The sequence below is a fragment of the Falco rusticolus genome, chromosome 8 (genome assembly GCF_015220075.1).
Source record: "Falco rusticolus isolate bFalRus1 chromosome 8, bFalRus1.pri, whole genome shotgun sequence".
In the NCBI taxonomy this organism is placed as follows: Eukaryota; Metazoa; Chordata; class Aves; order Falconiformes; family Falconidae; genus Falco; species Falco rusticolus.
The window spans coordinates 45397777-45410797 of NC_051194.1; the positions used below are offsets into that span (position 1 = coordinate 45397777).

At 38.3% G+C, this 13021-nt stretch overlaps 1 protein-coding gene across 8 annotated transcripts in view; it reads left to right on the forward strand.

Moving 5' to 3' along the window:
* RAPGEF4 (Rap guanine nucleotide exchange factor 4) overlaps positions 1-13021 on the forward strand; it is a 158729-nt gene that overhangs the window by 112961 nt on the left and 32747 nt on the right. For all 8 annotated transcript variants that reach the window (XM_037397426.1, XM_037397424.1, XM_037397425.1 and 5 more), the window contains 6 exons: positions 1379-1439; positions 2181-2257; positions 3376-3522; positions 4818-4933; positions 8152-8240; positions 10494-10572. In XM_037397426.1, the coding sequence (XP_037253323.1) occupies positions 1379-1439; positions 2181-2257; positions 3376-3522; positions 4818-4933; positions 8152-8240; positions 10494-10572 (569 nt within the window). The remainder of the gene's footprint in view (positions 1-1378; positions 1440-2180; positions 2258-3375; positions 3523-4817; positions 4934-8151; positions 8241-10493; positions 10573-13021) is intronic.

Genomic DNA, 13021 nt, shown 5'->3' on the forward strand with positions numbered 1-13021 from the left:
GCTCTTAATGGGGCTGTGTTTCCAATACTCATGAAAGCATCATTGCCTTCAGGCAGAGGCTATAAAAGAGCTCGGTGAGCTAATAGTTATAGAAATCACAGACCTTTGGGTGCATTCACTGCTGGTGTATTAAAAAAATCTGTCCAAACACCTCTGTTTATCCCTCTTCTCCAGACTGCAACAAAGATTGCTTTGTACTGGCTGTCAGGAAGGAGTTCTGGGAGAGGTGGCTGGTCTGGTATGTTTATGCTTGGTGCCTGAGTAAAGGTTTGGTGGGTGCCCTTAGGACATCAGAGCCTAAGTTTGTCCACCGATCTTAGGAGATACCTCCACCAGACTCTCATCTTGATTGTGTCCAGAATTTGAGAGTTCCACCCCAAGTTTTTTCTTCATGGCTTAAATTTTTTTTTCAATTTAAACAGTTGGGAGAATAGTGTGAAAACATTGCTCTAAATATATGTTGGAGCCAGCTTTTGATGGTTAAGTTACACGGTAGTACCTCTGTCACCAGCTGACATTCTCTGAAAACAGGAATCCCACTACTTGGAAATCAGCCTCCAGGTCCTTGGAGACTTGCAGCTGTATGAAGAGAAACAGAAGGCACACAGGAAAACTCAGGATAATATGAGGTTCCCAGTGCTGCTACTATTTTGTGCAAGTAACACTAACAGTGTTTGCAGTGAGAAAAAGCAGTTGCGAACAGTGGCTCACTAGAGGTAGCTGCCCAGTCAGTCATAAGAGCTAATCACACCAGAGCAATCCAAACCCAGTGAGGAGCGGGCTGACACCAAGCCCAGTGTCACATTCTCTGGTTCCTGGATGAGGTAGTGAGCTGGCCGCTTTGCCCGGGAAGCTGTCAGGCAGAGAGGGGCCTCAGCAGGTCCAGATGGCTGTGCCTCACAGCTCAACACAGCAGAAGTGGCCAGGCTTGTGTCAGTAAGGGGAAGGATACCAATTTCTCAGGGAAGAGCAGGAGTCCTGCAGAGCCCTATGAAGTAATTGACAATTGCTACCTGTCTTCTGTGATAGATTAACTATTGCTGTTTGAAATTTTCCATCATGTTAATGTTAATGTTAATTGTTAATGATGGTTTCATGTGTGTGTGTAAGAAGAAAGATGTGGAGACCTGGATCTTAAAGATGCCCTTGTCTGAGCTATTTGGAACCAGGAAATGTGGAGGTTTATGTTCTGTCAAGCAGATCAGTAGGAAACAGGACATCAAATGAAGCAGCCCATTGTCTGGCTGTGTGACTCTGAATGAGTGCTGGACGATGCAGAGGGAAGGAAAGCAGTAACTGGGGTATATTATGTGACTTCCTCTCATCAGGAAGAATAAGATATATACAAAACCTATAATTTCTCTCTCTTTATTTTAAGGTAAAGCGAGAATTGGCAGGTGTCCTCATTTTTGAGTCGCATCCCAAAGCAGGAACGGTCTGTAAGTAAATGGAGTCCTGTCAGATCTTTCTCATCTGTGGTATGAACATTTAAATTCTTAATGTTTAAATTACAAGAGCAAAACTGGAATGCGCTCTTCAAACTTGAGTGGCCTTCAGTGTTTAAAACCTGATGTAATAGGTGTTGGCTTAGTCTGTTGCCAATTGTAGGAACAGTACCAAAATTAATTCTATATTCTTGGTTGGATGTATGTATCACTGACAGTTTGGGCATGCTTTTATCTAGAATTTTGGGTTGGACCAGTCTTTATTTAAATTGCATTTTAATGTTACCCCTGTATTAAAAAAGAAAATGCTGCACAAAATAAAGGATATAAAATGTTAGTTTACTCAGATGTGTTTATACTAAGAAGTTTTGCCAAATGAATGTCAAATTCACAGCGACTAGAGAACTGGGTTAGAGCACGGTGCTACTGGTGGGATCCAAATCTGTGTGCTGAGTAGTAGTTGATAACCTGACAGGTATCGATAGTTGTTACAATTGTCACGGAAAACAAAAGCAACTTTCACATCCATGTAATGAAATGGCTACTATATGAGTGTGGGGTTTTTTTCTAAAATCTGAAGGCAATTGCTTTTAAAATCATAGTGTGCCCTTTTTAAATGTAGACATTAGTATGATTGCAGTACAGTTACCTTAGATTTTATTGAGTGCAGAATCTGGCCCATTTATATTTTGAATAACTATATTCTCACTGTAACATCTTTTCTCTCTCTTGTAGTATTTAATCAGGGAGAAGAAGGCACTTCTTGGTACATTATCCTAAAGGGATCCGTAAACGTAGTCATTTATGGCAAGGTATTTTTTTCAGAAGCCTTTGTATATAATTCTTATTATTAAAATGTTAAGAGTAAACTGAAGGAATACAGTTTAATTTAGAGCAAAATTACTTTGTCTGAGGAAACAAAATGAATGCAATTTTTATTAAGAAATGATCCAGTGTTTTCACTGATTATACTTCCAGTTGATTGCTTTATAATTTCAGGATACATTACACACTTTCTGAATATAATTCAGAAAAGTTATAGGACAAATGTGCTGGAATTTGGTGAGTTGCCAGACTTTTGCCTCATGGGGGGTTTCGCCCTGTCCCTTTGCCACCATATTTTCTTCTATTTGTACATCTAACTTCTCTCATGGATGTCAGGCATGTCTGAAAGGAGTACTGCTTTGTGACTAGTCATTCTGAGGTTGGATGAATGGCTCCCAAATTTATGCCAGCTCTTCATTTCAGTTAAGCTGTAGACTGAAAAGCATCTCTATTAAATTTCCTGTTTATGAGAGAGATTTTTCAAGGCAAAAAATAGGACTTTGATACACAGGAATCCCTTGAGTCTTCAGAAATCTTTAAAAATTTAGAAATCCCTGCTTCCATACTGATTTCTCATTCAGTGACAGAACCCTCCATTCTGAACACCAAGCATTTCACCAAAATGTAGCATAGAGGCCCTGATGCTAAGTCATTTCCTAAGTAACCCATGTTTAGCTACATTATTTACAACACTGGGTAGGCTAGATCCTCTCTTACTATAAATTGGAGTAAATAGAGCACTGCTGATTTACACCAGCTGAGGATGTAGTGTTACATGTTATTTCTGCAAACTTAATTTTATTTTTTACGGCCTCTATAAATAAAAAACAAACAACTCAACAACTTTCTGTCTTCAGCAGGGGTAGAAGAGTCCTTCAAGCTGAATGTAATTTCAGAGAACAAGCCAATTCTTTTCTATTCTTGCTTTTCTTTAGTAATAACCAGCTATCAAGTATTGTATCCTCGTCATTACTTTGGCAGTTGATTTCCTGCCAAATAGATTTGATTTGGTATTTGATTGTGAAGTCCAGTGTTTGTACAAGGACTTTCAATACAATCCAGAGTAATGATGGTTTTTTGCATGTAAATGTTTTGCTCTGTGCAGGGTGTGGTATGTACTCTACATGAAGGAGATGATTTTGGCAAGTTAGCACTAGTGAATGATGCTCCCAGAGCAGCATCCATTGTTCTGCGTGAAGACAACTGCCACTTCTTGAGAGTAGACAAGGAAGACTTCAACAGGATCCTTAGGGTAAGAGTGGGAAGGGCCACCCCAACAGCATATCAGAACTTGCAGATTTTTCTAGAGTTTGTCTTATTTTTATGGATATATTGCTATTGATAACCCTGTTTGAAGCGTCCCTAATTACAGAACAGAGATGCGACAGTCTAGAAGATCAAGTGAAGAATATATTAATCAACTTTCCTCTTGTTCTGTTCATAGCTCAGCCATGAAAATGGAACCAAACGCAATCCTTTGTCTCTCACATTTCTATGGTCTAGAATTTTTCAAGTGCTCATTTTTTTCTTCTGCTGTCCCGGATTTCTGGGTGATCTTTCATCCAAATATTGGATAAAACAAGATCAGCCATTCTCCCAGATAGGTCAGTGTCAGGTACCTTAAACTCAGTAGATTCAAGGCAGAATCAAGTGGCAAATTAAGTAGGCTGCAGGTAAGTAAATACACAGATGCCTTTATCAGAGAGCTCTAGAAAGATACTCCCAGACTAATTTTACAGTTACTCACATTAGGGCAAATATGTTCCAAAGTCCAGCTGTAGTTCTGTAAATACAGGCAGTTTTGTGGTCATTCATAGTATAGGAAGTCAAAACCAGTATCTTTCTGTATTCAAATGTATACATGCCCAGTATTGCAGCAATAAAACCAGTCCAGAGTACTGTGCTAGAAAAATGATGTAAGATCATGTTTACTGTATAAAAGGAATGAGGATCCCATTGGCAGTAAGGCTGGGTTGGCCATGGAGACTCCCAGCTGATTTAGCTTTGGTTGATACTTCAAAGAAGATTAAAGTCTCCCTGATTTTAATCTGTGTTATTTGAATGCACATTATATTCAATTCTTTTTTTCTTTTTTCTATTGTGATAGGGTAGTAGAAAATGAAAAGTTTACTGACAGTTTACTGAGCCAAGACTTGCTATATAAGTGCCATTTTCTTTTCTTGTTGAGAAGACAGAAGTCAGATTATAGATAATCACGTTCATGTATAAGTGGGGACAGAGATTACATTACATGTGAAAGGTCTGGGATTTGGGCTCTGCTTTCTGGCAACCCTTTTTCCTTTGCATAGGCAGAGATTTTTTACATGGTTCTTGCTCTAGTCCCTCCCACAATTCTTTGCCTCTTCCTCTAGTGCCAGTGCTTCCCTCTTGATTCTGTCTGGGAGAAAAGCAGAATAAAGATAGATAAATACAGGGGAAAAGAACCAACCCCAGAGTCTTTTGTGTTCGAAAGTCATGCACTTTTTTAGAGTCACTAATCAGCCAAATCAGGTGCAATTACTTTATTAAAAGTAACTTGTCTTGCAGGATGTGGAAGCAAATACAGTAAGACTCAAAGAACATGACCAAGATGTCTTGGTGTTGGAGAAGATCCCAGCAGGAAACAGAGTTTCTAATCAAGGAAACTCACAGCCTCAGCACAAGTATGTTTTCATTCAATAGTTCAAATGTCAGACAATGATTAACCTTTTCATACGGTATTGTTATCCAAACAATAGCATATTCCCCCTTTCTGTGGAAGAATGCAGCGCATATAAAGTGGGGTTTTTTTAATCATCAGCTGATCACATGCCCCATACTGGATAATATATCCATTTCCAGCAGCACACCAGTTCTATGTCTTTACACAATAATTCTCTAAAGATCTCACTGTAAATACTTATCTCATGTAATAGCTTCTAAATAGACTGCACATGGAGAATGCTGAAACCTTATTAAGCTGAGCTACTGTGTAAAATACGTGAGGAAAATACTTTGTTTTATTGTTAAGTACAGATATTTTCATCTTGGATTTTGAGCTCTGGATTCTAATAAGAGTTTGCTAGGTACAATTTACGTACAAAACTAAGATCTCATGCAATGAACGTTGCACAGCTTATCTTACAGAATAGGTTTGCACTGTAATAACAATATTCATTATGTTTTCTTTACTTTCTTACTGAAAGGGCAAAAGTACAATTCTGTTTGGATACTACTGTGATAAGAGTAGAGTCAGGCTATTATCATTCCAAATGTTGGTAAAACCCCTAAAGGCTTTGTAAAAACGTTATTTGCAAATGGATGCGCAATTTTCTTCAGAAACAACTGCAGCAAAATAAGCACCAAGAAGTTTTGAATCCTTTACGATAGACCATACTTTTTCTCAAAGGAAAAGCTAATTTACTGTGAGATATTTTGAGTATAGTTTTTATCTGATCTGGGATTTCATATACCTGTTTTATCTGCCTAACTGAATGTAAAGATTTCTAAAAATCTGTGAAGGGTTGAATAAACAATTCCTTGGGGTTTTTTTATACACACATTTCACATATTTCAGAAACTGTCATTTCATCTTTCGCTTGATCTATTGGAAATAACAAAGTATGCCCCCAGGAAAACATGTACTCTTACAACAAATTTTTCATTGTCTAAATGGGGGGAACTTGACTGCAGCTGGTGGACTTGCATCAGCAGCTGCAACGCAGAGCAACTTGGTTATAGATTTAAATGCATTTTCTTGGGTCTGATAAATTTTTCATACTTAAAAAGTGAAAGTTTAATTTAAACATACGTCAAACACTACCTTCCTTGCAAACTGTTTGCACAAGCATTATTTGTATTACTTAACATTTTCTTGTTCAGAATTTGATAAAAATAGCTAGAGACATTGATGATCTTTGGTTAAGTTAGGCTGTATTTTAGAGCTTACATTCCAGAAATCTTTTCAGGTAAAGCTCAGAATTTCATTTCTATATATATTTCATGCATTTGGTCAGCTTTTTGGTACTAATCAATGTGCCAGCAAGGCAGCTTTTGCTGATAATAATGACAAATAGATATAAGCTACACAGTTCACTGTTTTTCGGCAGTCAGATTACTTTGTTAATAGTGTGTTGGCAGCATCTTTTTGTTTAATATATTTCTAAGTGATTTCACTGGGTTTGGAGATAACATTGTTTCTTTTGTTAGTAAATAGAGTAAGTGGTTACATTTATGCTCGAGAGTCCAAATCAAAGTTACTGATGCATTCTGATTTCTAGAATGTGTTACTGGAATGTTTAACTGAGTGTTCAGTACTTTTGAAAATCACTATGCCCAAAAAAGAAGCTTCACCAGGGACCTCTTCTTAAACTCTTGCTGCTTTGCCCTTAATCGGGTAGCTTACATCTGCTGTCCCTTCAGATGAGCTGCCCTTTGGGCTTTGCTCCCTAAGGAGATATATATAGCATTTGCACCAGAGAAATGTTCCGCATCAGAGTTGTTCCCCGAGATATCCAGTCAACCAAGAAACTTATTTTCTTCATCTTAGTCTTGAGGAAAACTTCACTTTGGGAGCAGATCCTCTCAGCTGCAGTTTGGAATCTACTACCTTCTCTACTGAGGAGGCATAGCTCCTACATAGCTCCCTGAGCTGCGCTTTCAGTGACAGTTTTGCTTCGAAGGACTAGCTCTGAAGTTCTCGCTCCCAAGATCTAACTCTTTATGGGTGATCACACTCATACAGGATGAATTCAGCAGCCCTGCAAGTCACTTCACTGTTCATTTTCACTTTCATATTCAGAGTACAGCAACCTGTGATTTCTCTGCTTCACTCACTTAGATACTTGGTTAGTATCTCTGCGAGAATGTGCACTGGCTTAACAAGTGTTTGTGTTCTTGGGACATCAATCCAGTTCTTCCAAAGGGGTTGGCAGGTAAAAGAACTGTGACGGTCAGCGCTCAAAGTGAGGAGGAGCTCCCAGGAGCTCAGCTCCACCACTTATTTCTCAGCAGGAGCAGAGTATCTTCACTTCTCGGGTTTTTTTCTTTCTTTTTTTTTTTTTTTTTTAAAGTTTCATACTTTATCAGTTGGATTCTAAAAAAAAAAAAAGGATGCAAAGATTGAAAGAATGTAGAGAAAGATAAAAAAATCTGATCTGCAAGGAAAGAAAAAAAAATATGACAGGACAAGTTTAGCATATCATGATATTCTGCTGGTACTAAAAATCTTGCCAGTGTTTTTGCATGAAGCAGAAAAACCTGACTATTGCACTACTTCTCTCACCTCCCTTAATTTACTGCAGGAAATGGTACAATCCTAAGTTCATCCACTTGAAAAACTTTACTTACCTCGGCTATCTAAGGCATTGCACAAATCTGAAGATACAGTGTGCTATTTCATAATCTGCCCCCATCTTCTCGGACCAACCCCTGTCAGTGATGCTGAAGGAAATTGTTTTCTTGCTCTGGCACTGATACATACCAGTTCTCATTTCATGCTCATAGTAAGTCTGTTAAGACCCTCTAATGACCGTGAATTGCTATCATTACTGAGATACTTATTTTCAGTGGAGAAGCATTTCTGATTGCACTTCCCCAGGTTTGCACCAGTGCAGCTCTGCTGATTGCAATATAACTGTGATGGTGTAATACTGGAGTACCTGTGCAGGGAGGGGGCCATCTGTCATCTCACACTCCCTGGATAGTGTTATTGCTCCCATTTTACAGGGGTAAGCCAACAAAGTTTTTGAGTGGTTTTGTCCTAAACCACGCAGAGATTCTGGTTAGGGGAGGTGTTTTGTACTCTGGCACTCAGCAGTCCTGGTCTTCTCACTGGTACACAGCTCTTTCTTGATTAGCTCTTTTGCCTATGAGACACTAACTGTTCCTTTCCGTCCCTCAGGTATATTGTGATGTCAGGAACCCCAGAGAAAATTTTAGAGCACTTTCTAGAAACTATGCGCCTTGAAGCAACTTTAAACGAAGCAACAGGTATCTACATGACAAAGGCTGTGTTATTATTACTGCATAAGATGGTCTTGCTGTGGGAACACTGCAATGTGATGCTTTGAAAAGCAGCTAGTGGTATTTTTCCCCAGAATAAGAACTATCCACTGCTCTGAAACAACCCCAAGAAAACCTAGGAAATCCAGAATTAAAGACAACAGTCCACTCCTCCTAACCCGCTCTTCTGTATTTGTACTTTCGGTTCAGAGTAGAAGAGCAAAATCCCAAAAGGTGCCTGACTGCTACTCATGACTTTAATTAGGCACAACAATAACAGGACAGAGCATATGTTACCACCCAAAGATAAAGGTACTCATACTTCTTGTTCTGGATGTCACTTCATACTGTGAACGATCTTGATACTTCTGGCCATTGCATTATGCTAGTATAAGTATTCCCAAATTTTCATCTTTTATTCAATTTAAATTACTTGTTTGTGATACTTTCCCATGTGCATTGGAAGAGTTGTTACTCAAAAGAGAAGAACTCAGCATGCCATGGGCAAAGTCCCAGGAATACAGGTTGCAGCAGCTGCACTTAGGCTGATTCTCGTTAGTGTAAAGAAAACAGAACAGAGAATTTACATCTAGGGTTATAGATATTTGCTAGCTTACTATTATTATTTTAATTTTTAAAAAGTCAGGCACAAAAAATTCCTCCTAATTATGATAAAGTAATGCAAATGCAGAGACTTTTATATTAAGCTGCATAATATCCCTTTATCAAGTTCTTTTTACATTGCAGATGTCTGAGAAGTATATATGTGTTCATAAATTCAGTTAATCTGTTACTGACCTCATAGTACTGGAAAAACCTGTATAGTGCTCCATAAATGGTGGAAGAATTGAAAGATTATAGAAATCCTTCTGCAGTGTGTGTTTTAACCACTTTTTTAAGAAGGAAAATGATCCTTTCATAGGTATCTGTTTGTTAGGAATACAAGCCAAATGTTGTTCTTTAAGCTTGCAAGTATATAATCACAAGTTTACTATTCATAGTGTGCATGCATTGTACATTTGTCTGAAATAAATCAGTTTTTAAATCTTTTAAAACTTTTCCCCAAAACATCCAATTACAAGATTATATGTATGTTCTAATGGCATACAAAATGTCACAACACAAAACTATTTTTAGGGTATGGAAGCTTAGAGTGCTGGAAAATAGAATCTTTAGTTTATGCCATTCCTTTAAAAACAGTAAAAATCCACTTTGCTCTGAATATTATGCAAAGAAAAAGTCCCACCCATCTGGACATGAGTTTTGTCAACTGAGAGATATTTTCATATATAAATTACAGTGTAAACAATGGTGTGATATTGCATTAGACAGTTATATTGCCATATTTTTTCTGACATCCCTTTCTTACAGGGTTTTTAAATGTTTCTCTTATCTCAAAAGTTGCAGTGTAGAAATGATACCCCAGGGTATTGTGTTTGTTGTTTATCAGTGGTTCCATATAAGACTTGCATAGTTTAGAAGTAAAATAAAGTTTATTCTTATGCCAAACGTATTCCAACCTCTGCAGCCAGGCTTTATGACTCCTTCTTCTTGTCAGAATATAAAGACAACACAAACTGGGATTTTCACCAGCACTACCACAGATCATTTTAACAGAAAAAATAGCATGCCATTTTTTGCCAGAGAAAATGTCAGTCATATTGTTCATATACATTTTAATGTAAATGTAGCAGCTGTGATATTTTTGAATCAAAATAAAACCAGAAATTTGACTGTCCATTTACCTCTTTTAGGCCTTCTGCTCATTGCTAGGAAAACAGCAAAGAATTAAATTATTTGCTTTCTCCTGTGTGGTACATCCTAAATGTGCTGTCTGGTAGTTCCCTGAAGCAAAATGCAGCAGCATTTCTTAAGTACCCAGATGTGGCAGGTCTGATTCTTCTTATGCTACTATCTCTACACCTATAGAGAAGTATGTCCAAATATTTTGCTTTAGCACAGATGTGGGGTTTTTTCTGTGGCAGATTTCCCTTTGACACAAGCAAATGCCTGTTAAGTGCAATAAAACTCATGCAGACAAGAATAAAAGCTTAATATTTCAGCTTATTTTTGTTCATTCCCCGTTTTCATACTTAATGCCTACAAACAAAGTGCAAAAATACCCCTTTATTATCTGCAGAGGGCTAATAAGATATTTCAGCTGAAAGAAAACTCATCCTTGTGAGCCCCAAGCTGTTTGCAGGGGCTTAATTGACTGTTTTCTTTCTTCTCTCTTCACAGATTCTGTTTTAAATGATTTTATTATGATGCACTGTGTTTTTATGCCAAATAGTCAGCTCTGCCCAGCCTTGATGGCGCAATATCCTTTTGTAAGGGAAAAGTAACATCCCTTTAACAGCTATCCCTATTGGTGATGAGACTGAAGCTTCTCTCAAGAAGTACATCATGTTTCATGGAGGCTGTGCCTTGTGGGTAGGTTCTCGGTGTCTGACTAACAGCTGTCCATAGCTCAACAACTCTGAAATGGATAGTGTATACCCATGATGAGATATAGTCCTGGAGCATGAAACCGGTATCTTTCCTGTATTAATTACCATTCCAATGGGAAGAAATATACTGTTCCTCCACCAGATAAGTGAAATCACATAAAGGTTTGGATTACTCTTCCTGTATCCTTTCTGTCTGGCTTGGTTTTTGCTGAACTACGGCATCTAGATTTTAACTAAGATGGTCATGTTTTAGTGATTTCAGTGGTCCACTATCTAGATTACAGCTGCAAACTGCCTTAAGCAAAAGGATGCCTAAACTAGTAGAATAATGAGTAAATAGTCCTAGGTGCTGTCATGGTAGTTAGGAATAAAAATAATAATAGTCTATCACAAGTGTTAACAAACTGCAAGAAACTTCAATTGCATGCAGATACCTCGGGGCTGAAAGCTTGCAGTGGATAGCATTGAGAACCAGAGGTGATTCTTGTAGCGTCTGCGTGTTTTACAGAAGGAGTCTGTGAAATGTCCATCAGTCAGTTACTGGCAGGTCATTTAGTTTGGGGAGCTGTTGGGCACTGAGAGTTTTCCTTGTGCACAGTGACTTGAAGCTATCAAGTGACAGGGAGTATTAAATAAACACACAATGTTTTCTGTTTTATAGAATTCTGACAGGAGTATAACAACTTCAATTCCCTATTTATTTTTTTTAGAATCGGATTGGTGTGAAAATGTGCTTTTCTTAAAGCTCAGTGGGGCGAGTGACATCTGGGAAAGCTAACACTCTGAAACCGCAAAATAGAGCATCGTGTCCTTGTCTGGCAAGCTTGAGAATCCATTTATGTTACTCCTAGCAAGGACAGTAATTGTTTTGAAAACCTTTGGACCCATAAACTGGTCTGCAGAAAATTGTTCGTACACCTGAAACAAGCACATATTTTAAAACGACATAGTTTTGGATATCAAAAGTATTGTGAAATGCTGTGGCTGACAGCTTTGAGAGAGGAAGAAAAGGGCAGCACTTTTTATGTTGTGGGTTTTTTTTTTCTTTCTGATTTATTTAGCTCATATTATTCAATCAGTCCATTTGAGACTCGGGCTTGTCTATCCTCAGTTATAATAGTATACCTCTGATACCAAATAACTGGGAAAATCGGATGCATAAGCAAAATGTACCTCATTGTTTACAGGGGAAAAGCTTTTCCGAAGATCAAAGTGGTAGTGTCACTTATGTACATGCATTCACTTGTGATGAAATTTATTCTGGAGAAGAGGCTAAGACCATGGTGTTAAGTGGGTCATGGCAGGCATCGTGCTAATTCTTTCCAGAGAGGAGGAGGGCTGGAAGTAACTGGTGTCCCACTGCTTTAGTGTTAGTTTTTCCTAGAGCTGAATTACTGTTTATTTGGGCCGTTCTGAATATGGAAAATCAAACTGCTCTGTTGATTGTACCATTGAAATCTATTGTTGGAGTTGAAAGGTTGCTAACAAAGCTCATCTTTTTTGAGCAAAATCAGTCTATAAAAATGTTTGCTGGTGCTGTGAGACTAAGGAAAGATTAGTTATGCTCAGTGAGGAAATTAAAAAAGAAGAAAGGTGATTCAGTCAGAGACTGCTTTTGCTCCAGCTCCCAGTTTTGAATCAATTCAAGTCTATTTTCCTACACCCACTTAAGATACTATTTTAGCTAGCAGCATGCGAGTGTGAGTACAGCTAGACCACTGTAGTGCTTTCAAGCATAGTACAGGGTATAAATTATTGGGATTTTCACTTCTTTTACAGCAGCGTTTTGTCATCTGTAATTTCTTTAATCCTGAAAGGAATGGAAGAGTACACCATTTTGGCTAAGTAACATCATTGCTTGCTGCAGATTCAGTGGTTATACTGTGCTGTCCCTTGGCACACTACTCTTTTTTAGTCATTAAAGCACATGGGTCCTGTAATATCAGAAAAAATCACATACTTCTTTTTTTATAGGGAAGCCAAGGGCATGCTCCCCTGTCCTGGATCAGGGCATCAGTTCTGTGTGTTGGACCAAGGCCCCAGGGCCCCTGTTTCCCACTCTTCACAGAGACGGAAATGGACACATTCTCAGAGCTTACAGCTTGTCAGAGGGAAGCAGGGCAAAGCCCAGAAGAAAACTTGAAATAGAGTAGATCTCCAAAAGTGCACTTGGCATGGTGCCAGCGTGTGAGCATGTGTGCAGGTGTGCATCTTTTTAAAGGACAGTAGTCCTTTAAAAAGGACTTTTTAGGACTTTTTTATTATTCATAAAATAATAGATCCTGCAGTAGCCTCATTTTACTTATGAGGAAATCAGAA